The sequence below is a fragment of the Dryas octopetala genome, chromosome 4 (assembly GCF_963921425.1).
Source record: "Dryas octopetala chromosome 4, drDryOcto1.1, whole genome shotgun sequence".
NCBI lineage: Eukaryota > Viridiplantae > Streptophyta > Magnoliopsida > Rosales > Rosaceae > Dryas > Dryas octopetala.
The window spans coordinates 24,121,219-24,141,482 of NC_141369.1; the positions used below are offsets into that span (position 1 = coordinate 24,121,219).

The window sequence follows — 20,264 nt, forward strand, 5'->3', positions numbered from 1 at the left end:
CCATTCTGGTCAACGTGATCATCTCCGTTTATTTGTTGCTGAAGGCCATGCATGAACTGGCTAAGCTTATCTGGTGAAAGGAACAATCCGTCAAAACTCAAAACCAAGCCATGCATATTTGGTGAATCGAGATTCGATCGATATATTCACTTATACTATAATTTTGGTTTGTGTACTTGTCGAGATTTGAACCCAAGCCCTGCAAATGAAATATAACACCCTTTTTCATCTCGGTTTTAACGATTTGACCTCATTGCGAGACTAATAAAAATAGTGTCATACAAACATACAAATTGAAATGACGGAGTGCAGTAACTTTACGCAAAAAAAAAAAAAAAAAAGAAATCAAAAGAAGGGGACAAACGGTGGCGCAGGTTAGCCTAAAGTGGACACGGCAGTACCGTATCGCTACTCAATTGGCGCGCATTAGGGGATTGCGCATTGCGCACCGTCCTCGAACTAATATATAATTCGCTCTCTACCATTTCACACTCGCATTCACAAACTCACACTCCCTCACATTCCTTCACTGTTTTTTACTTTCATACTTTAACTTTCATTCCAGCCATGACGGACGGCCACCTCTTCAATAATATCTCTCTCGGAGGCCGTGGAGGCACTGTGAGTTTTTCTCTTACGCAGTTTGATTAGTCAAGGCTTAATTTTTGAGATTTCGTTTTTCGTTTTTCGATTTTTTTTTTCAATGCTAATGAAACCCTAACTCTTTGGTTCGGTCGGATATGGTGTCGTTTTGAGGATTTTGGGGATTCTGATAGCTATGGTTTCTTTCGATTGCTCGTCTTGAAACCCTAATTTGTTCTTTCCTGGAGCTGTTTGTGGTCTTGGAACTTTGGTGTGTTTGGTTGCGGACAAATTCATAGTTTTTAGTTTTGGCCATAGCGTAGGGTTGGGGATACGGAAATAGGGTTCATCTTTGATTTGTCATCTTGAAACATCATTCATCAAATTTTTGGTAAAATCTTTCATTTTTTGAGGTGACGAGAAATATGATTTTGCTCTGCTTGGTTGCCATGAAATGGGAGGAAGAAGTGTGTAATCTTTCCCGTATTTCCTTCTTTGTAAAACCCTAATTCCATTGCATTTGATAGAAGTTTCTTACTTCGCATTCAGATTTTCCCATTGTTGGAAGCTGTAATTTTGTTGGAAAGGGTAAAATCCTACATTATGACATAGGTCCACTCTCTGTGTCCATCTTAAAAAGCCCTAATTCTTTGAATATGATAATTTTCCTTATTTTTAACGTCTTCTTCTTTTGTCAAGATTTTGTAATGGTCTCTGTAATTTCTGAAAAAAGTGTGACCAGAGATGAATATATCAATTTTGTGACTATACATAATTTGGTAAATTCATTTATAAAAGAGATTTTCTTTGGTGAATGAGCTATGGGCATATTGTAAGTGAGGAAATGGACACTTATAAGTTAGAGTGTTGTAATGTTCCTCATTGTGTCACATGTGGAATGCAGAATCCGGGGCAGCTAAAAGTACATTCAGGAGGGATTTTATGGAAAAAACAGGGAGGTGGTAAAGCAATTGAGGTTGATAAAAGTGACATTGTGGGGGTGACATGGATGAAGGTCCCGAGGACAAATCAACTTGGTGTTCGAATTAAAGATGGATTGTACTACAAGTTCATTGGATTCCGTGACCAGGTTAACATTCCACCCACCCTCACTCTCTTGTATGCTTTACTGTTTACATTTATTAGGTGAATTGAATTGAGCATTTGCAGAGTTTGTCACTGCTGTAAATTTTTTTTAATAGTTACTAAAAGGACTTTTTGTGATAACTTGACGCATGTAATTGCAAAAGAACTTGCTGCTCACAAGTTGATGGTCAAACTGAGTTTATTGTTCCATGCACCTGATGTTTGTTGATGGAAATTTTAAATTAAATACAATAAAAACTAACTTTTGATTAATAATGTTGTCCCAGAATAAGAACAACTTGATAATCTTTTCTTGTTTCTTCTATGTTTGCCTTGTAGGATGTCACTAATTTGACCAATTATTTCCAAAATACTTGTGGAATAACACCAGAGGACAAGCAGCTTTCTGTTAGTGGACGTAATTGGGGAGAAGTGGATTTAAGTGGTCAGTGCTGTTATCTTTTATTCAAGTTGCTGATCTCTACTAATTTATTCTCACTTTTTTTATCTTTCTTACATTTCTTGGTTATGATGCACTTGTTTTATGTAATTTCTTCCATGGTTTTTGGTATGTGGATTTGTTCTTATAGCATGGAAGTTTGGAAAATGCTTCTAGCTTGCTACAAAGCACAACTTTAAGCACAATGTTTTGTCGAGACTGCTTGAAGTTGGTTCATTTTGTTTGTTTCTTTTTTCAATTTATCAGTTATGCTATTTATGGAGTCTCACAGAGCCTGGATTTTTCTTTTTACACCTGTTCATTATCCTAATGAATGGTTTAGTGCAATTCTGTTTTTGAAATATTCATTGCCTTTCTTCCATGTATGGTTTGTTCTGTGATGATATGGCTGTCTTGATTGTATGATGGGTTCCTTCAAGGCAGTACAAGTGATTTCCAGATCTTCTTTTGCTTCTTGCAGGGAATATGCTAACTTTCTTGGTTGACTCTAAGCAAGCATTTGAGGTATCTTTGGCTGATGTCTCACAAACACAGCTTCAGGGGAAAAATGATGTCATCTTAGAGTTCCATGTGGATGATACCACTGGAGCGAATGAGGTTTGTTGCTTATATTTGTGTTTTTGTTTATCTTTCTTCTAAAGACATTAGGAGCTTTCTACATTGATCCTCATGGTACTACAGATACCCAGAATTAAATTATAAGCTCTGCTCGGCATCAGATTTAGATGTTTCAGTTACAATTCTGAAACTAATCGGTTTATTCTAGGCTACTTGCTTATGAATTTTTTTTTGGTCTACATTTCTGTTACAATCACAGAAAGATTCATTGATGGAGATTAGTTTTCACATTCCGAACACCAACACTCAATTTGTTGGTGATGAGAATCATCCTCCTGCTCAGGTGAGATTGTTCGTGTTATGTAATAGAATTTTGAAGGTCTTGGTTATTGATCTTCGAATGATTTACTGATTGCTCTTGAATCAACATTTTGTAGGTTTTTCGTGACAAAATCATGTCGATGGCTGATGTTGGTGCTGGAGGTGAGGATGCTGTTGTCACATTTGAAAGTATTGCCATCCTCACACCAAGGTAGATGTTTTTGAGAATAATAAGGATACTGCACCTGCTTGCATCCTCAGTGGCACAGGAAAATGCTCCATCTAATTATTAGATTGTGCATTTATGTCATATGCCGGTGCTTGTCTTTCTTTCCATATGTAATGCCAGGCTAATGGAAGTACTTGCTTAATGTAGGGGTCGCTACAGCGTCGAACTTCATCTTTCATTCTTGCGGCTACAAGGACAGGCTAATGATTTCAAAATTCAGTACAGCAGTGTTGTTCGCCTGTTTCTACTTCCTAAGGTTTTATTCTTATCTTGGGCACTAATATTTTGTTCACCTGTTTTTGCTTCCAGAGGTTTTTGTATAGATATTTATATAAGCACCTATGACATTGCTCCATGCACATTATTTAGTTCTCTCTTCAATGGCTGATAGGACTATCAACATAATAATCGTTCCATTCTTGGAACCAGTTAACGTGGCCTTGATCAGATTTCATAATGCTTATTCTTTGTTTGTGCAGTCTAACCAGCCACATACCTTTGTTGTTGTTACTCTTGATCCACCTATCCGTAAAGGGCAAACATTGTACCCGCATATTGTTTTGCAGGTATTGTTTGTTTCATTGTCTTAATGGTCACCAGTTTAAGTGTTTCCATGATTGTTTCCTTTCATTCCTATAGAGAAATAATAATAATTGCTTCCTTTCAATGACTACCTCTATCTTGTAAAGTTTGAAACCGACTTTGTGGTACAAAGCGAGCTGTCAATGAGTGAAGAACTTTTGAACACCAAGTACAAGGACAAGTTAGAACCTTCTTACAAGGTGGATAGTTCCTTCCCCTCCCCCAATGGTTGGAATGTTACAGACCATTGTTTCATTTGTTTGATACAGAGTGTTATAATTAACAGGAACTATCGTTAATTTTTCTCAAATAAACAGGGACTAATTCATGAAGTGTTCACCACAATACTACGTGGCTTGTCTGGTGCCAAAGTTACAAAACCGGGAAAATTCCGCAGTTGTCAAGATGGTTATGCTGTGAAGTCTTCACTGAAAGCTGAAGATGGAGTTCTATATCCTCTTGAAAAGAGCTTCTTTTTCCTGCCCAAACCTCCCACCCTTATACTTCATGATCAGGTAGAATTTGCATTCATATGACAGATTATATCGCTGGTCTAACAGGAACCTGGTTGATCATGCTTGGAATCTCACTTTTTCTTTTTCTTAATACTAGATCGACTATGTGGAATTTGAGAGGCATGGTGCTGGAGGCTCAAATATGCATTATTTTGATCTTCTTATCAGACTCAAAAGTGAGCAAGAGCATCTGTTTCGAAACATTCAGAGGAATGAATACCATAATCTTTTTGACTTCATCAAGTAAGTATCAGTACCAATTATTTTCATTAGTTGGTCGATGAGTTGTTGGTATTCAATTTTTGACATTTTGACTACACATGCAGTTTAAAGGGTCTCAAAATCATGAACTTAGGAGCTGGCCAAACAGCAGATGGTGGTGTTGCTCCCCTTCTTGATGATCCAGATGATGATGCTGTTGTTGACCCACACCTTGTTCGCGTGAAGAATGAAGCTGGTGGTGATGAGAGTGATGAAGAGGTGGAACTTCTATCTTATACTATTTTATTTACTAAATTTTCTCTTTGGGTTGGTGCCATGGGTTTTCTGTGAGTGAAAATATTTGGTAGGGTTCACTTCGTCAAGCTATGTTTTTGAGTTTCAAAATGTTACTATTATAGTTTGCCAACTCAGACGCTCGTGGAAAGGTCACTCGTCTCTACCTGTGGTTGATACTTGTTTTCACACTTGAGTTGGTATTTTCCTTTATGTGAATTAAGTGTGTATAAAAGTAGAACCGGTTATTATGTATTTTTATGAAGAAAGTTTTGCAGAGTAAGTATTTTCATGACTGTTTTTTGCATCCTTAAGTACATTGTGTGTGGGGTTAGTCCTAGTTGTTTTATACATCTGTGTCTGCAAGTACACTTTTGTGTTCACATGTCACTCTGGTGCCGTCACCACCATTTTTGAGTGTCTTGTGATATTCCAGTCCAAGTGTGCTAAACATGGTGATCTTTGGCAGGATGAAGATTTTGTTCTTGACAAGGATGATGAAGGTTCTCCAACTGATGATTCTGGGGAGGATGATTCTGATGCTAGTGAAAGTGGAGCTGAGAAAGAGGCAAGTCATTTTTATTAGATTTTATTTGCTTAAATCTTTTAAGAAGGTTGTTATACAATCTATACGTTGTATATCAATTTAACATGAATGACCAATTCCAGAAGCCTCCTAAAAAGGAGTCTAGAAAAGAACCTCCAACTTCAAAGGTATCATCTTCCAAGAAAAAAGCCAGAGATGCAGGTGAAGACGGTTCAAAGAAGAAGAAACAGAAAAAGAAAAAGGATCCAAATGCACCAAAAAGAGCGATGTCTGGTTTCATGTTCTTCTCACAAATGGAGAGAGAGGTGGGTTCGTAATTTATATTTCAAATATTTGGGTTTGTGTTAATTTATCTCTGTTACATGGGACATAGTCACAGAGAGAATTTGTTAACCTTATTTGTGTTGACCATAGAATGTCAAGAAAAGTAACCCTGGAATTGCGTTTACGGAAGTGGGGAGAGCACTTGGAGATAAGTGGAAAAAGATGACAGGTATGCATGATTTGATTTGAGTAGATTACATCTTCTTGTGCTTCCACATCATCATCTTGATAAAATCTGCCAATTACATCATAACTTTGTCATAATTTTTCCATCTTGCAGTGGAGGAGAAAGAACCATATGAAGCAAAGGCTCGTCAAGATAAATTACGCTACAAGGATGAAATTAGTGGCTACAAGAATCCCCAACCCATGAATGTAGATTCAGGGAATGAATCTGACAGCGGATAGATTAAAAACTAGAATGTGGAACATACACTTTATCTTTTCAAGTCTACTTTCATTTGGCCTCATTTGTAGAATCTATACTAGATATTTTTTGGCACCTTGTATTTTAATTATACCGTGTTTGGTTGACATCTTTTCTCCTTTTTTCTTCTTTTTTCTCTTGCTGAGCTAATTAGGGCATAAATTCCACTTGCTCAGTGTGATCATGTTTTAGATACTTTGAGCATGGCCCTGTTGGTCCAATACGGTGACTTCCATGAATGCGATCATGTTTTGCACTAGGACTTTATTGAAAGAGGGGGCTATTTAGACCACCCAAATTCACTTAGTTGACCACCTCATTAATATTTTGTTCCTTTTTGTCCATTTTGTCCCTGCATAAAAAAAAAATTCACCCCTTCAATTTTGGCCGGCCACCTCTTCCTGCCGCTGGCGCAACCCCACCCCCGGCGTTTACTAATAAAAAAAAATCTTACCTGCTTAAATCTTACCTGGAAACTCCTCAACTCTGACATTTTTACTAATAAAATAAAAAACCTGAAACAGTCGCTTTAACGTCTTTTAAATTTTGACTGGCGCTCTATAGTCTATATAGTCACTTTTATTCCTTTTTTGGTCTATTTTTCCATTCCCGTCGAATTTTTAAAAATTATTAATATACTCATTATTCCTATAAATGCCTTTTTGGTGCAACGTCCTAAAAAATTGAAAATTAGATATATGTTCCTTATTAACATTTTCTTTGGAAAAGGCTTAAAAGTCTAATTATTTTCTTTTATTTAGGATTAGGTGTCTCATTTGATAATTTGCGTGTCTATTTTTTAGATGAATTGACATTTTTTAAAAATGTTGATAATTCTATACTTATTTAAAGATATATTTGGTTTTTTACAGGAAGTTTTTTGCTTAGTGTTACTTTTGTTAGAAACATATAATTTTCTTTTAGTGAAGAAAATGCACATAATTTACTCCAAATCCTTTTGTTTTCAACCTTCTCTCTCTCAAAAAAAAAAAAAACGCATTTCTCTATTGTTTTTTTTAAGATTGTTAAAATTTGGTAATTAATTTAAATCAATTTTCTACAAGCAGAAATTCGCAATAAAAAATTATAGAAGAGACGAGGATTAGAGGTGGCTATAGTAAGTGGCACTCTTAATTATATTTTCTTTTTATTATTTTTCATATTTATATAAATAAAAAAACAATAAAACTGTTTTTATGACAGCCATCTTGAAGGAGATGGATCCAACTGTATTATTAAAAAAAAAAAAAAAAAACAAATACAACCTTCCTTCCTTACTCGCACCCAACTCCACCAGCATATCTTGGGTTTTCTATTTTGTTTTCACTATCATGCACTCTTCGATCTTCCTCGTCCGGCATCCATCTTTCTGATATGACATATAATGTTCTCCATTTATAATGAACAAGAAGAAAGAGATGAACACGAATTGAATTGGATGAATCCATATATATATATATGAGTATTCATTTGTGTATCGAGTGTCTAGCATTCTTTGCCAACAAAGCAAGTGAGCGAACCAGAAAAACGTGTAAGCCTTCTGACAAATGTCCCTGGCTTTGCTTTGATGACGTCCAATCTCCCAAAGCCATGGAACTTGTTGGGCGATCCGGATTGGATAAAGTATGCTCCGTTGATCATGAGATCTCCTTCTGACCTCCATTGCCAGTTCTTCCACTCGCTCTCGGGCGCGTAGTTCCTGTGGGCAATCTCCTTGGCAGCCGGGTTTGGTGGGGCTATGTAGCGGTTGCCCTGGCTTATGATTGTTGGGTTTGAGCTCCCTCCAATGGCGTACATGAGCCAGTGGGTGTAGTCATTGTTCACCACATGCACGAACCCCCACCTCACTCTTGGCATCCTCTGAATCAGCCCCTTCCCGAAGTGGTTGAATGCAATCGTTACTTGCATGATCTTATCCCCTTGAAATGAGTCGCTTGCACCAAGAAGCATCACCTGCATGCATGCATGCATGTGCAGCATTAGATATATGATGAGTTTCACAAATAACAGTGAAATTCGACGATACAAATCAAATACCAGTGAAATTCCTTACATCGTTATGGTGGGTGAAGTGGCAGTTGCTTATGGTGACGGCAGTAGAGCCTTGAACGACGTCGATGAGGCCATCGGCGCAGTTCCACATGGAGAGATGGTCGAGCCAAATGTTAGAGGAACCAAAGACAGTAATCCCATCTCCTTCACTCTGGGTCCGGATCCCAATGTGGTCCACAGAGTCCCTGATCATGCCACCGGGGGTGGCCACAGTGTCATGTATGTGAAGCCCATGAATGATCACATTCTGAACGAACTGCATCATAAGCCCAGCACCATAAGCAATGTGGACGTTGGCCCCGCGAGCGTCGATGGTCTTGTCGCTGGTTATAATCAGCTCCTGGCTCAACTTGATGATCATGCTGCGTCCGAATATGATCCACAGTGGCTCCTTTTGGATCACCGCGTGGCGGAGAGTCCCGGGTTTCGGGTTTGCCACGGCGTCATCCGAAGCATCGGTGACCACGTAGAACCGCCCGCGTATTCCTCCGCGGGTCCTTCGCCCGAAACCCTGGACGCAGCGGGCCAGGAGCTTGCGGTCGTCGGCCCAGTTCTTCCTGCACCTCCAGCACCGGTCAATTGGATTTGTGGCCCTGCAGAGCCCTTTGAATCTTTGGCCCCTAAGACCCCTCCTTGTGCTATTCTTCCCAACAATATCAACCAGGGTGCTGCATATATATATAATATAATTAAACGTTCAATTCACCAATTAAATTAAACAACGTGACTTGAAGATCGAATTTACTTACTCCTCAACACTTTGGTCTAACTCATCCGTGACTTGTTCCGGGTTGGACACATAGGCCTTCTGGGCCTCTACCTCGGCCTCCTTGGCTCGTTCCTGCCATACCGTGTCCATCTGAAACACAAGCTCACTGCTTTCATTTGCGGCTGCTGCTCTCAGGCTTGGAACTAGTACGCAGAAGGAGATCACGAAAAGGACTAAATTCAGCTTCGACGTCATTGCTGACTCGCTATAATTTCGACCTTTTCTCTCTCTTTTTTTTTTTTTGTTTTCTTTTATATTTTACAAGGGATATGTGGTCAAGGTCTATGTGATTGATCCCCAGCTGCTTGCAGCGGGATCAGATTGAGTCCAGCTAGACCTTGCCAGACAAACGATTGATAGGCAAAAGTCCGGCCTAAGTAATTAGCGATCGATACGAATCGTTTGCCTTGGCTTAAGCAATCAATCAGTGGGGTTTTTTATACAGCAATCCATGCCCGGTATGTGTCTAATATTAGGAGCGTACAACGTGGTCAACCATCTCCTTAATTAGTTAGATACCACTCATTTCAACTGGTTTAGCTTCATATGGGCTAACAGAATTTTCACTCAATTTATATAATAACAAATTAATCAACTACTCAGTCAAATACTAGTACATAATTACTTTGCATATATATCCTTAATTAGCCTATATGCCCGGGTTATTATTATATATATTGCTTATTCGTTCGTTACAATAACCATCCTTTTTTGCCTCACCTCCGATAAAACTGGAACAACCGTAGAGTGAGAAAAAAGTTGGTCTGCTAGCTCTAGATTTGATTTTGAGGGCCAATGCATGTTTTAATACCAGCTCCCCACCTCAAGAGACACATAACTTGCATGTAGAACATATATATTAAGTAGCCTTTCAGCTGAGAAAGATACAACTTTGGTCTTGAGCTAGCTCCGATATATTTCACCTTTTCATTGTTTAGTGCAAGATAATTAAGTGAAGGAAAAGACAGAGTAATATATTAAGCTAGGTTACAGGTATATATATATATAACTAATATAAGAGAATAGATGATTGAAAAGGGTTTTCAAATCAGAAAGTTGGTCTAGTACGTCAAATTCGTTTGACCGTGTAGCTAGCAACAAATGTAGTTTAATAAATATTAAATTGCATGCTTTTCTAAGATATACATATAAAGAGCATGTTAGACATTCCTTCCTTCAATGAACGCTGAACAGAACATTGATGGGTACTCAAATTTATTCCTTGGATACTTACTTATCATTCATCACATTCAATTATAAAATGCACTTCCAATTATCAATGCATAAGCTACTATAAATGCACTTGCAGAGATTAGCTCTACATATATATTTCAGACAAATCAGTATTGCATTCCATTTTTCACTGTGATAAATACTGTTTGGCCTTAACTTTGCCTGAAGAGGATAAAACTGAAAATGGGCCAAAACTCCAAAAAAGAAATGGCTTAATGGCTTTCTAATGCCTGCATATTTTATATGGAATTAATATATGTTAAGGATCAGTTTAGCTTGACACTGCATAATTAAGGTTAAATTATGCAGGCACCAGGATATACACAAGAGTTGTATATATATATATATATCATAAATTAAGATTTAATTAAGATGACATTAATGCATTAGGCTATCCAACCAATTGCCTGCATAAGCCATATGCTTGTTGTTTGCCATAATATGCTGTTGGAAGGAATATATATGTTATACACGCACTACAGCAGAGAGAGATATATATATTCACCCACTTTTGAATTGAGAGATATAAAAAGTGGTTTTGGCATTGTGCATTCATGTGATGAACATTGATAACAATGGATCGAACAAATTGGAATACAATATTCAAAGACAAGTTGAAGAAAGAGATATGATCAAGTCGTCATTTATAGAAAAAAAAAAACACACACACATATATATATAAAAGCAAATTCCCCCACAACACTTATTCTAACACTTTTGACCATATTTAGCAAAAATTCTTCCTTCAAACTGTTAAACTCAGCGGTTCTGTTACTTCCCTTGCAATTCACTCCTTTATTCTTCTTCCTTCCTACAATTGAAAGATAATCCTCCAAAGTAAAATCAAAATTATCGGGGTTTAATGACTAAACTATCACAATTTTTGTTATTTATTTTTGTTTTTGGTAGGGAACAGAGGCATATATAAACTGTCAAAATGATGTAAGAACATTTTTTCTCCCCAAAATAGTGAATAAAAAAAATTATAAATTTAAAAGGAAAAACCTACCAAGAAATTAGTTGTAGAGCTACCATGTCAGCCTACCTATATAGCTCTGCTTTGCCTAAAGAACATGGCCACAAGAAATTAAACTGGAATCTTTCCTTTTGATTTTTTATGACAAAAATACCCTGACTTTTCATTTATGAATAACCTTCTTATAATTATAAACTGACCTTGTCTACTGTTGATATATAGTTGATACTTAATCATCAGAAAAGGGAATAAAGCATAAACTAAAAGTTAATTAATCTACATTAGCATGGAGGCAATGTTTTCTATTTAACTACAAACAATCAGCGCTTAAGGTCATTCTGGGGATTAAGGAAAACTTTTAATAAAGCTTCTACAAAAACAGGCATTCTCTCCTTAACTTTTCATATCTGACAAAGCAACAAACAAAGCATATAAGAGTTGTTATTTTTTTTCATCAGCAGAGCATATAAAGAGTTCATATGTCATTACCAAGAATGCATAAACAGTTTTAGATATTTTCAATTCTTCAAGAAGCACAAAAAGTCACCATGATTTCTCTAGCTGATGTCTACCATGTTGTGGCAGCCACTGTGCCCCTATATGTTGCCATGATATTAGCCTATGTTTCTGTGAAATGGTGGAAGCTCTTCACACCAGATCAATGTTCTGGCATCAACAAGTTTGTGGCAAAATTCTCAATCCCACTGCTGTCATTTCTAGTGATCTCTGACAACAACCCCTACAAAATGAACCTGAAACTCATTTTCTCAGACTTTTTACAGAAAGTAATTGCTTTTTTAGCATTGGCAGCAATCACTAAATTCAGCTCCCGTGGAGGCTTGAATTCGATCATAACCGGTCTCTCTCTCTCAACCTTGCCTAACACATTGATCCTGGGGATTCCTCTGTTGAAGGCCATGTATGGGAATGAAGCAGCTCAGCTTGTTACCCAGATAGTTGTCTTGCAGAGCTTAATCTGGTACAATTTATTACTGTTTCTGTTCGAGTTCAAAGCCGCTAAGGCAGCCTCTGTGACACCATCATCAGAAGCCACTGCAGGTAAAAAAGCAGCACCAGTATGGTGCATGTGAGTGACATGTGTTGTAAAAGCATAAACCTCTCTTTCCTGAATTGTGATTTGAACTCCTTAAACGCAAGTGGTTGAGTCAATTTCCATTTTGTTCCTCCTACTTTACTAACCTAAGATGACTTTTATGTGTCCTGAAGAGAATTCAGGTTTCTTCTTGATTTCCATTGTACTGTACAACTGGGGTCTTAGCAATATATGTTGTGTCTCAAATACTATTATGATATGAACAAATGTTTGATATGACCCTACTTCCAGCAAAAAGTTTTACCTATAAACAATGTCAATATAATGTTAATAGCTGCATTATTAATTGGAAAACTACACTCCCATATGAACTCTTTATGTATAGCATACAAATGCATTACTTCTTAATTCCAAATTGTCTATATTCTCACATCAACAAAATTTTTGGTCTGTTTTCTTTTTAAAGAGGAGATGGAGGACCCTCATGAAGCACAATCAAAAGAGGAAGCAGAGGATGAAGCAAGAGCCAGAAGTCCTAAGAAAATCAAATCTATACTCTTGACAGTTGGGAGGAAGCTTATTACCAACCCCAACACCCATGCAACATGGTTGGGTCTTATTTGGGCAAGCATACAGTTCAGGTAGCCGTAAGGAGGTTTATATAGGCAATTAGCTAGACATAACTTTCTTCACTTTGGATGGTTCATTTATATGTTTCTTACTTAGCAAGAGCAATGGGTTGAATCTGTTGCAGGTGGGGTGTGAAATTGCCAGAAATTGTTGCACAATCAATTTCAATACTGTCAAATGGAGGACTTGGTATGGCCATGTTCAGCTTAGGTAAGAAGAAACCTCAGAAATTACCTGCCATGAATTTGAACCACAACCCTTTGGACCATGAATTAATTTGTGTTCCTTAATAGGCCTTTTCATGGCATCGCGGACTAGCATAATAGCATGCGGGACACGAATGACAATGTTAGCCATGGGAATGAGGTTCATTGCCGGGCCTGCCCTAATGGGGACGTCTTCCTTTGCAGTTGGACTACGGGGAAGAATTCTCAAAGTGGCAATTGTGCAGGTGCATACATTTTGTTTTCTTTAGTCTATGGTAGATACAATACAAGGCTTAACATTTACTTTCCTGTTTACTGCAGGCTGCTCTTCCTCCAGGAATCGTTCCTTTCGTTTTCGCCAAAGAATATAATGTACATCCAGACATCTTGAGCACAGGGTAACCATTGATTTTGTCCATCTGTGTATTAATAATTCCTGCATATGACTCAAATGAGGTTCTGAGATCTGGTTTTTCTTTTGCTGCAGGGTCATTTTTGGCATGCTCATTGCCTTGCCAATAGCATTGGCCTACTACTTCCTACTTGGACTTTAAAAAATTCTATTTCAGCATGGAACCTGATACCAAAACAGAAGGTTTGTGCAGCACAATTTGAGGACCATGAAATGGTGGTCAATTTGTTGAGGATATAGGTTATGGAAGTCTCATTCAATTTGTTAGAATTTGTTTGACAGGTAATGTAATAATATATGGCTGATATGCTTCCTACACATGAATGTATTTATTAAGAAAATTAGCAAGCTAGTAAGTGCTTGAATAGTGAAATTAGAGTCATGTAAATTCACCTTGTTCATTCAAGAATAGTAAAGGAAAATGGATACATTTTATGAGAAATATTGATCAAGAAGCAGTGGGTGGATGAGTTATACCTCTGCAGCTTTGCCAATGCTAGCATGACCAATAGCTTCTTAAAATCTTGTTTTATTTTTTATGGATAACATTATTAATCATCAATAAGAATAATAGTTCCAGAACAAAAAAAAAAAAAACGAAAAAATCAATAAGATTAATAGCCATCAATAAGTCCAATCTTCTAGTAGTTCCAAGCTCGTGAGGTTACTTTCCGTTATCCTATTTTGTTATTATAATAATGATCTTTGCAACAATTTCTATTAATATTTGAATTTTTTTCTTGGTCTGAAATTAATGTGGATTGCCAACATGAGAATATGAGACATTCACCCCGAACGGAAAATTTTGTATTTAATAAATTTTTTCATTGTTTTGTCAGAAATAACATATACAGATGATTCCCCTTTCGATGACAAAGGGACAGGATAGACTTCATAAAAAATAAAAATAAAAAGTAAAAATCAAGAAAAATAAAAAATTTTAAATTCCTTTACTTTTCTTTTGGTCGAAAAAGAGCCTATGAAGTATGAACCAACTACCAAGTAAAACTAGCTTGGCCGAAACGCCAAGCATCACGTGACTAATTTTATAAAACCCAAAATAAATATAAAAATTGAAATCAACGGCGAAAAAAGCGAGATCCGACGGCTGGTATAAATGGGGAAACAAAAAGAGAGAGTAAAAACTCACCGAAAAGAAAGGCGAAATTGAAATTAGGGCTTTTTGGTCCCCTATATACGGCTCACAGCCTTTGCCATCTTTCATTATCGCTTCTTCGAGCTACAGAGAGCTTTCATTGTTTGTGTACTCAGATTGCAATCTTTGCTCGACAGAATGGTCGGTCCTGGTCTCTACACTGACATCGGCAAGAAAGCCAGAGGTATATCTCCTTCAATTCTTGGATCTAAACTCTAAACCCTAAACTCATTGATTGATGTGTTTGAATTTTATCTTATGTTATTGTGGCTGTGGCAGATCTTCTCTACAAGGATTACCAGAGCGACCAGAAGTTCACCCTCACCACCTACTCTCCCACTGGAGTGGTCAGTTCTTTCTCTCTCTCTCTTTCGTTGTGCTTTGAGATCTCCATTTGTGCATATATATTCTCTTGTTGAAGTTTGGGTTTCGTTTCTCGGTGTGTATTTTAGCTCTTTTTTATAGTTTGTAATTTATAATTATATTCCACTCGCGGATGAACCATTGGCCTGTAAGTAAAACTTATAAGTATAGAGTGATGAGTTTGCATTATAAATATTTGGGTAAGGTCTTGATCTTGGTGAATCTCAATGATAAGTGTTGCTTATTGTTTTTGTTGCTGCCTGTAAGTCAAAATGGCTATGAGTAGCTAGACCTTGCATCAATTATTTTCGTAGTTTTTTTCTGTTTCTTTTAATTTTTGCGATTCTTCCAGGGAGTTGAATGATATTATGTTCTGTGGTAATTTCTATTTTCGATAATGCTAGCAAACTGCAAGTTTAATGAGTAAGGGGCCTTCCATACAAATTTTGCACATTTTACTAGATTTTTGTTGAATTTTTAATAAATTTAGTAAAATTGCTAGCCAACAACTCATGTAGCCTTGTAGCAGCTGACTCACTTTTACAAAAGTTTTAATTATAATTTCCCTTTAGTTTAAGGCTTTAAGCTTTGTATGCCGTAAATTAATCATGTGTTTCTATTAGTACTAACTGCTTCATATCTGCAGGTTATCACATCCTCAGGAACAAAGAAGGGTGAACTGTTTCTTGCTGATGTTAACACTCAGTTGAAGAACAAAAATATCACAACTGATATCAAAGTCGACACCGATTCCAATGTAATCCCCACTATTTTTCTTTTCCATTTCACTCTTTTTTTTTTTTTGCTTATACCTTACTCCTCTACGATTCCATTTTATTGCCTTTGTTTTTTTTTCTTAATTCTTCAATCTTACCAGATGTTTGTATTGTTATCAGCTTTTGACCACTGTTACGATTGATCAACCTGCCCCTGGCGTGAAGGCAATCCTTAGCTGCAAAGTTCCTGATCAGAGGTCTGGCAAGGTAGGAATGTTATGTCTGGTTTTTTGTTTTCATGTTTTTTTGCTTTTTTGTTTCTTTATGTGGCTACAGTTCACTCTGTTGTAAAATTTGATCATGAACAGGTGGAACTCCAGTATTTGCATGACTTTGCAGGGATAAGCACCAGCATTGGGTTGACAGCAAATCCTGTTGTTAACTTTTCTGGTGTTTTTGGATCTAATCTTGTTGCACTTGGTACTGATGTCTCATTTGACACAAAAATTGGGAATTTCACCAAATACAATGCTGGATTGAGCTTCTCAAATGAAGACTTAATTGCTTCATTGGCACTGTAAGTATTCTTTTGGTTGTACATCTGATAAGAGGAATTTAATTGCCACATAGTATAGTGGTAGCTTGTTCTTACATTATTTTGTCCTCTATAATATTATTAAAATTCATCTTATCAGGTGAAATCTATTTTTTGTTGTTATGGCTTACATGCATGGTGTGATAAAGATTTTCTTAATGATACAGGAATGACAAAGGTGACATCCTGAGTGCATCCTACTATCACATTGTCAATCCCCTTACTAACACAGCTGTTGGTGGCGAGGTTACCCATAGATTTCCAACCAATGAGAATACCGTCACTGTTGGTGCCCAGCATGCACTCGATCCTTTGACCACTGTCAAGACAAGAGTGAACAACTTTGGCAAGGCAAGCGCTCTTATCCAGCATGAGTGGCGTCCAAAATCATTTGTCACCATTTCAGGAGAGGTGGACACCAAAGCTATTGAGAAGAGTGCCAAGGTTGGACTGTCTCTGGTTCTCAAGCCATGAGGGAGCATGTTGCTCACTATGGCAGGGAGCATTGAGGTAGAGCATAGCATAGTGGTCTCTCTAGACTGACTTTTTTTGGTTCTTAAGGTTGGTTTCCCTGTTTCTTGGAGCAAGTCTATATGCTAGGCGTCATTCCATTTTGGTGGGTTTGAGTTGTAAAAATAAAAATTTCATGTGTCAAGACATATTTTGGTACTTGGTGTTTTTTATGGCTGTTAACAGAGGATGATGAAGTTTGTTAGTGGAGAGATTTGATTTTCAACTTTGTTCCCACTTTTGGTAGCTGTTCCCTTTTTCTCCCATAATGATATTTGCAGCCTTGTTTTACAGAATTTTGTTTCATTGGTCTCGCCGTGGTTTGTCATTCATGGATGGTAAATGCGTGAATGCTCTTGCTGGTTTCTGTGTTTTACTTGATTGTGAATGCTCCTCTTCCCCAAAAGTGTATTGAATTGGAGAAGCATGTATTATTGGGCTACTGACGCGTATGAATGAGGAACATCTGGAATGTCAGCTGTTCTTATTATTCTATGTGATGATTTTTAGACAGTTGGATGTCTAAACAGGGTTAGGGTTGTTGACAATCGCTGAATAGTTTAATCAGTGGAACAGTTCGATATTTGAATACAATTGTTTCATCGGGTTGGTTGAGCCTGTGAACAATTGGAAGCTAGTCACCTTTTTCTGGGTCCTCTCTAGGGTGGATGAAATCCGTTTAGGTGGGATTTTGACTTTAGAAATGTGTCCTTTTCCTATGCTCAGGGAATGACACTTAAATTCCATATCAATTAAACATTATTTTCTGATTTAATTACTTGTCATTGTTAAGCATACTGAATTACAAAATGGGACTATACATGAGACCAGACACATTCCAAGTTCACATATACTATGATATGGTCACGAGGAGGCAAGACTTTCTCTGCTTACTCATTCTGAGAAGAAAGAGAGGAATTTTGTATGGTTAATACTAACAAAAACCAATGAATAAGTGATAAGAATCAGTCATCTCCTAGCAGTAAAAAGAAAAATCAGTGATATGCCTGGGTGAATTGGTTTTAGTTCAAATGGAAAGTTGTGGGATGGGCTAGGTTTCAAATCTCTCCGCTGTCAAAAAGGAACAAGTGACTGAAAAAAGCACAAATAAAGGTTTTGCCAGATATTAAATTGAGAGCTGATTACACGTTTAGCAGTGTGCTGTTCATGCAAGCAACTTTGTTTTCACCCAGAAATGTTTGTAACACGTACATCTACTACGAAATGGAACTTTTCTGTTCTATCACCATAGAGTAAAGCAAAGCATGAAAAGCATAATAAGTCTTGCATATGAGCAGCAATGCTAAAAGTAAAACCTAAACAGTCAGACATCCAAATAGTTACTCTTTAGAAGTTATATCCCCTCTAGGCTTCTAGTTTTTGAGCAGAATCAGCTTGAAGGAGACCTGCCCGAATCTGCGAAGCAACATCCCTCACTGCACCTGGTCCATGTGGGATGAAAACGGATGATGACTTTGAGGATGCTCCAATATCCTTCATAGTGTCAAAGTATTGAGTCATCAGCACCATGTCCATGACCTCCTTGGCCGATGTTCCAGGAACATTCTCAGAGAAGACAAGAACACTGTCCCTCAACCCATCAACAATGGCCTGGCGCTGACGAGCTATGCCAAGCCCTGCCAAGTACTTGGACTCTGCCACTCCAGCTCGCTTGATCTGTAATATTTTCTCCGCTTCAGCCTTTTCATTTGCTGCCACCCTCTGTCTTGCAGCTGTCATGACAAATAGTAAAACACATAGACTCAGCAATTCCAAATCACAAATTGAAAATTCAGAACAATGTATGTGAGACATTTTTTCTCTCTATGTATTTGTAACAAATTGTTAGGAATATAAAAAAGAGAACAAGTAATTGTCAAATTATATAAATAGACAAAATAAATAGTGAAATTATACTGCAGATTGTATGTAACTGACTAACTGTTACCCCAAAACAATCTCAAACAAAGGGTGTATGATTTTACTGAAAACTACATGCTCCATTGTCCATATGGTCTTTTAACAGTGACATACATTAACACAAAAGTGCTACACAAGTAATTGCTTCTACTTTTAATTGGGAGCCAACACAAAGGTAATTTGGCACATGGACCCTATATGCAGGATTACAGGGAGAAGTGCAGCATGTTCTTTGGAATGTTACCTGCATTGATATCATTCATTGCTCTCTTCACATGAATGTCAGGCACAATATCCACAATAAGGGTCTCGACAATTTCAAAACCATAAGCAGACATTGCCTGTAATAAAACTGGTTAGATTTTTAGTTCCTAAAATATTTTATGCAAAGCTATAAGCTTTTCATTTTGTTAAATAATTGTGTCACCTTTTCAAGCTCCTCTTCAACAGCTTTTGCTATGTCACTCTTCTGCTCAAAGACAGCATCCAACTCCAATTTGGGTACACTTGCCCTGATAACTGAAGAATAGCAAAACATTAGCTGCTAATAAACTAGTACAAGCAACAATGTCTACCAATCACATTCTCTAGGTAAGGCACGATATTGTATCGATGCAACCACATTGACAAACACATTATCTGAAAATCCAATGTTAAATAGACTAGGTAAGCTCATCATTGTTTATCACATTAATGTACTTCTCATTAATGTTAAAGAAGCTGAGAATTAACCTTAGTCTTGGTTTCGCATCGAACTTCAAGTTCTTTCACCCGCAGAGATAGCTCACCAGCTATCTGGTATCCAACACACCAAGGCAAGCAGTGACACCCAGAAGCACATCATCAAACTTCCCAAAATGTTCCCTCACAGCAACTTGTGACTGCTTCACTTGAATGCAACAAAATGCTTGGCCCATACTTCAATCCTGCAACCATTAATAGTATGAGACTAGAAAACAAATTTCTTTACATTATAGCAAGACTAGTATAAAGAAACTTTCTGCTATCCAACATCATAAATTCAATAAAAAGCATAAATTGAAAATCAAAGCAGTTTCTATTTTATAAACAACAACTTAAAGCGAGTCAAAACAAAAATAAAATAATCAAGAAATATATATTAAAGCACAGAAAACATAAGACTTAAATAACATAATCCTTTCACTTCGTCTGTTTTCTCAGCAACCAAACAGAAACCCACGTCAAGTGCATGCTCACGTGATAGACTCACTACTTCTGTTATTTACTTTTACTTTTCTCTTTTGTGCCAAAAGAACAATATCCTCATTTCTCAAAACACATATTTTCCCTCATGAACACAAAAGAAAATAATAATACCCATCACTCAAGGCCACATTGACTTCAGAGAACACAAAAGTCATATTTCAATTTACACAAAAATAAAATTAGGAGTATCAAAGGCTCAAACAAACTTTTTTTTTTTTTTGTGGGTACATTGGCGGGCCGAAGCCCAAAACCACAAAACTAACTAGCTATTAATCTGGGTCTACAAACCCTGCGCTGATCTTCAAACAGAAGATGGGTC

The 20,264-nt window shown here is 37.2% G+C and overlaps 4 protein-coding genes and 1 pseudogene across 8 annotated transcripts; 3 read left to right on the top strand and 2 right to left on the bottom strand.

Moving 5' to 3' along the window:
• The first annotated feature begins 460 nt into the window (after positions 1-460).
• On the top strand, positions 461-6,237 carry HMG (high mobility group). The gene is made up of 16 exons (XM_086239958.1): positions 461-621; positions 1,487-1,672; positions 2,008-2,113; positions 2,589-2,725; positions 2,946-3,029; positions 3,124-3,218; positions 3,384-3,492; positions 3,716-3,802; positions 3,926-4,018; positions 4,136-4,333; positions 4,431-4,576; positions 4,660-4,813; positions 5,298-5,396; positions 5,498-5,680; positions 5,790-5,868; positions 5,980-6,237. Exons 1-16 carry the CDS (start codon positions 568-570, stop codon positions 6,105-6,107), a joined length of 1,938 nt encoding a protein of 645 aa, XP_086096084.1. The 5' UTR covers positions 461-567; the 3' UTR covers positions 6,108-6,237.
• A 1,374-nt stretch (positions 6,238-7,611) lies between these two features.
• On the bottom strand, positions 7,612-9,142 carry LOC147288597 (pectate lyase-like). Of its 5 annotated transcripts, none has more exons than XM_086242718.1 (3): positions 8,928-9,142; positions 8,180-8,846; positions 7,612-8,079 (listed from the first exon to the last, which is right to left on the bottom strand). In XM_086242718.1, the coding sequence occupies exons 1-3, from the start codon at positions 9,140-9,142 to the stop codon at positions 7,612-7,614; spliced, it is 1,350 nt and encodes a 449-aa protein (XP_086098844.1). The 5 variants fall into 5 exon arrangements, with proteins under 5 accessions (XP_086098844.1, XP_086098843.1, XP_086098847.1 ...); XM_086242717.1 differs by having other exon boundaries at positions 8,907-9,142; XM_086242721.1 differs by having other exon boundaries at positions 8,180-8,821; positions 8,924-9,019.
• A 2,463-nt stretch (positions 9,143-11,605) lies between these two features.
• Positions 11,606-13,859, top strand: PIN8 (Auxin efflux carrier family protein). The gene is made up of 6 exons (XM_086242723.1): positions 11,606-12,215; positions 12,677-12,851; positions 12,965-13,050; positions 13,134-13,291; positions 13,368-13,444; positions 13,534-13,859. The coding sequence occupies exons 1-6, from the start codon at positions 11,705-11,707 to the stop codon at positions 13,598-13,600; spliced, it is 1,074 nt and encodes a 357-aa protein (XP_086098849.1). The 5' UTR covers positions 11,606-11,704; the 3' UTR covers positions 13,601-13,859.
• Positions 13,860-14,638: 779 nt separating this feature from the next.
• On the top strand, positions 14,639-17,024 carry LOC147288599 (mitochondrial outer membrane protein porin of 34 kDa-like). The gene is made up of 6 exons (XM_086239415.1): positions 14,639-14,798; positions 14,894-14,961; positions 15,624-15,734; positions 15,874-15,960; positions 16,062-16,270; positions 16,456-17,024. Exons 1-6 carry the CDS (start codon positions 14,753-14,755, stop codon positions 16,760-16,762), a joined length of 828 nt encoding a protein of 275 aa, XP_086095541.1. The 5' UTR covers positions 14,639-14,752; the 3' UTR covers positions 16,763-17,024.
• Positions 17,025-17,980: 956 nt separating this feature from the next.
• On the bottom strand, positions 17,981-19,635 carry LOC147288600 (hypersensitive-induced response protein 1-like; annotated as a pseudogene).
• Between the last annotated feature and the right edge of the window lie 629 nt (positions 19,636-20,264).

What these genes read in the sequence shown, in the direction of transcription:
- HMG (XM_086239958.1), top strand. Translation starts at nt 568, where the DNA reads ATGACGGACGGCCACCTCTTCAATAATATCTCTCTCGGAGGCCGTGGA. An exon ending in ATACCACTGGAGCGAATGAG is followed by an intron (nt 2,726 to 2,945) that starts GTTTGTTGCTTA and finishes TTACAATCACAG; the next exon opens with AAAGATTCATTGATGGAGAT. An exon ending in ATTGCCATCCTCACACCAAG is followed by an intron (nt 3,219 to 3,383) that starts GTAGATGTTTTT and finishes TGCTTAATGTAG; the next exon opens with GGGTCGCTACAGCGTCGAAC.
- LOC147288597 (XM_086242718.1), bottom strand. Translation starts at nt 9,142, where the DNA reads ATGACGTCGAAGCTGAATTTAGTCCTTTTCGTGATCTCCTTCTGCGTA. An exon ending in TTAGACCAAAGTGTTGAGGA is followed by an intron (nt 8,847 to 8,927) that starts GTAAGTAAATTC and finishes ATATATATGCAG; the next exon opens with CACCCTGGTTGATATTGTTG. An exon ending in ACTTCACCCACCATAACGAT is followed by an intron (nt 8,080 to 8,179) that starts GTAAGGAATTTC and finishes GCATGCATGCAG; the next exon opens with GTGATGCTTCTTGGTGCAAG.
- PIN8 (XM_086242723.1), top strand. Translation starts at nt 11,705, where the DNA reads ATGATTTCTCTAGCTGATGTCTACCATGTTGTGGCAGCCACTGTGCCC. An exon ending in TATGGCCATGTTCAGCTTAG is followed by an intron (nt 13,051 to 13,133) that starts GTAAGAAGAAAC and finishes GTTCCTTAATAG; the next exon opens with GCCTTTTCATGGCATCGCGG. An exon ending in TCAAAGTGGCAATTGTGCAG is followed by an intron (nt 13,292 to 13,367) that starts GTGCATACATTT and finishes TGTTTACTGCAG; the next exon opens with GCTGCTCTTCCTCCAGGAAT.
- LOC147288599 (XM_086239415.1), top strand. Translation starts at nt 14,753, where the DNA reads ATGGTCGGTCCTGGTCTCTACACTGACATCGGCAAGAAAGCCAGAG. An exon ending in CCTACTCTCCCACTGGAGTG is followed by an intron (nt 14,962 to 15,623) that starts GTCAGTTCTTTC and finishes TCATATCTGCAG; the next exon opens with GTTATCACATCCTCAGGAAC. An exon ending in AAGTCGACACCGATTCCAAT is followed by an intron (nt 15,735 to 15,873) that starts GTAATCCCCACT and finishes TATTGTTATCAG; the next exon opens with CTTTTGACCACTGTTACGAT.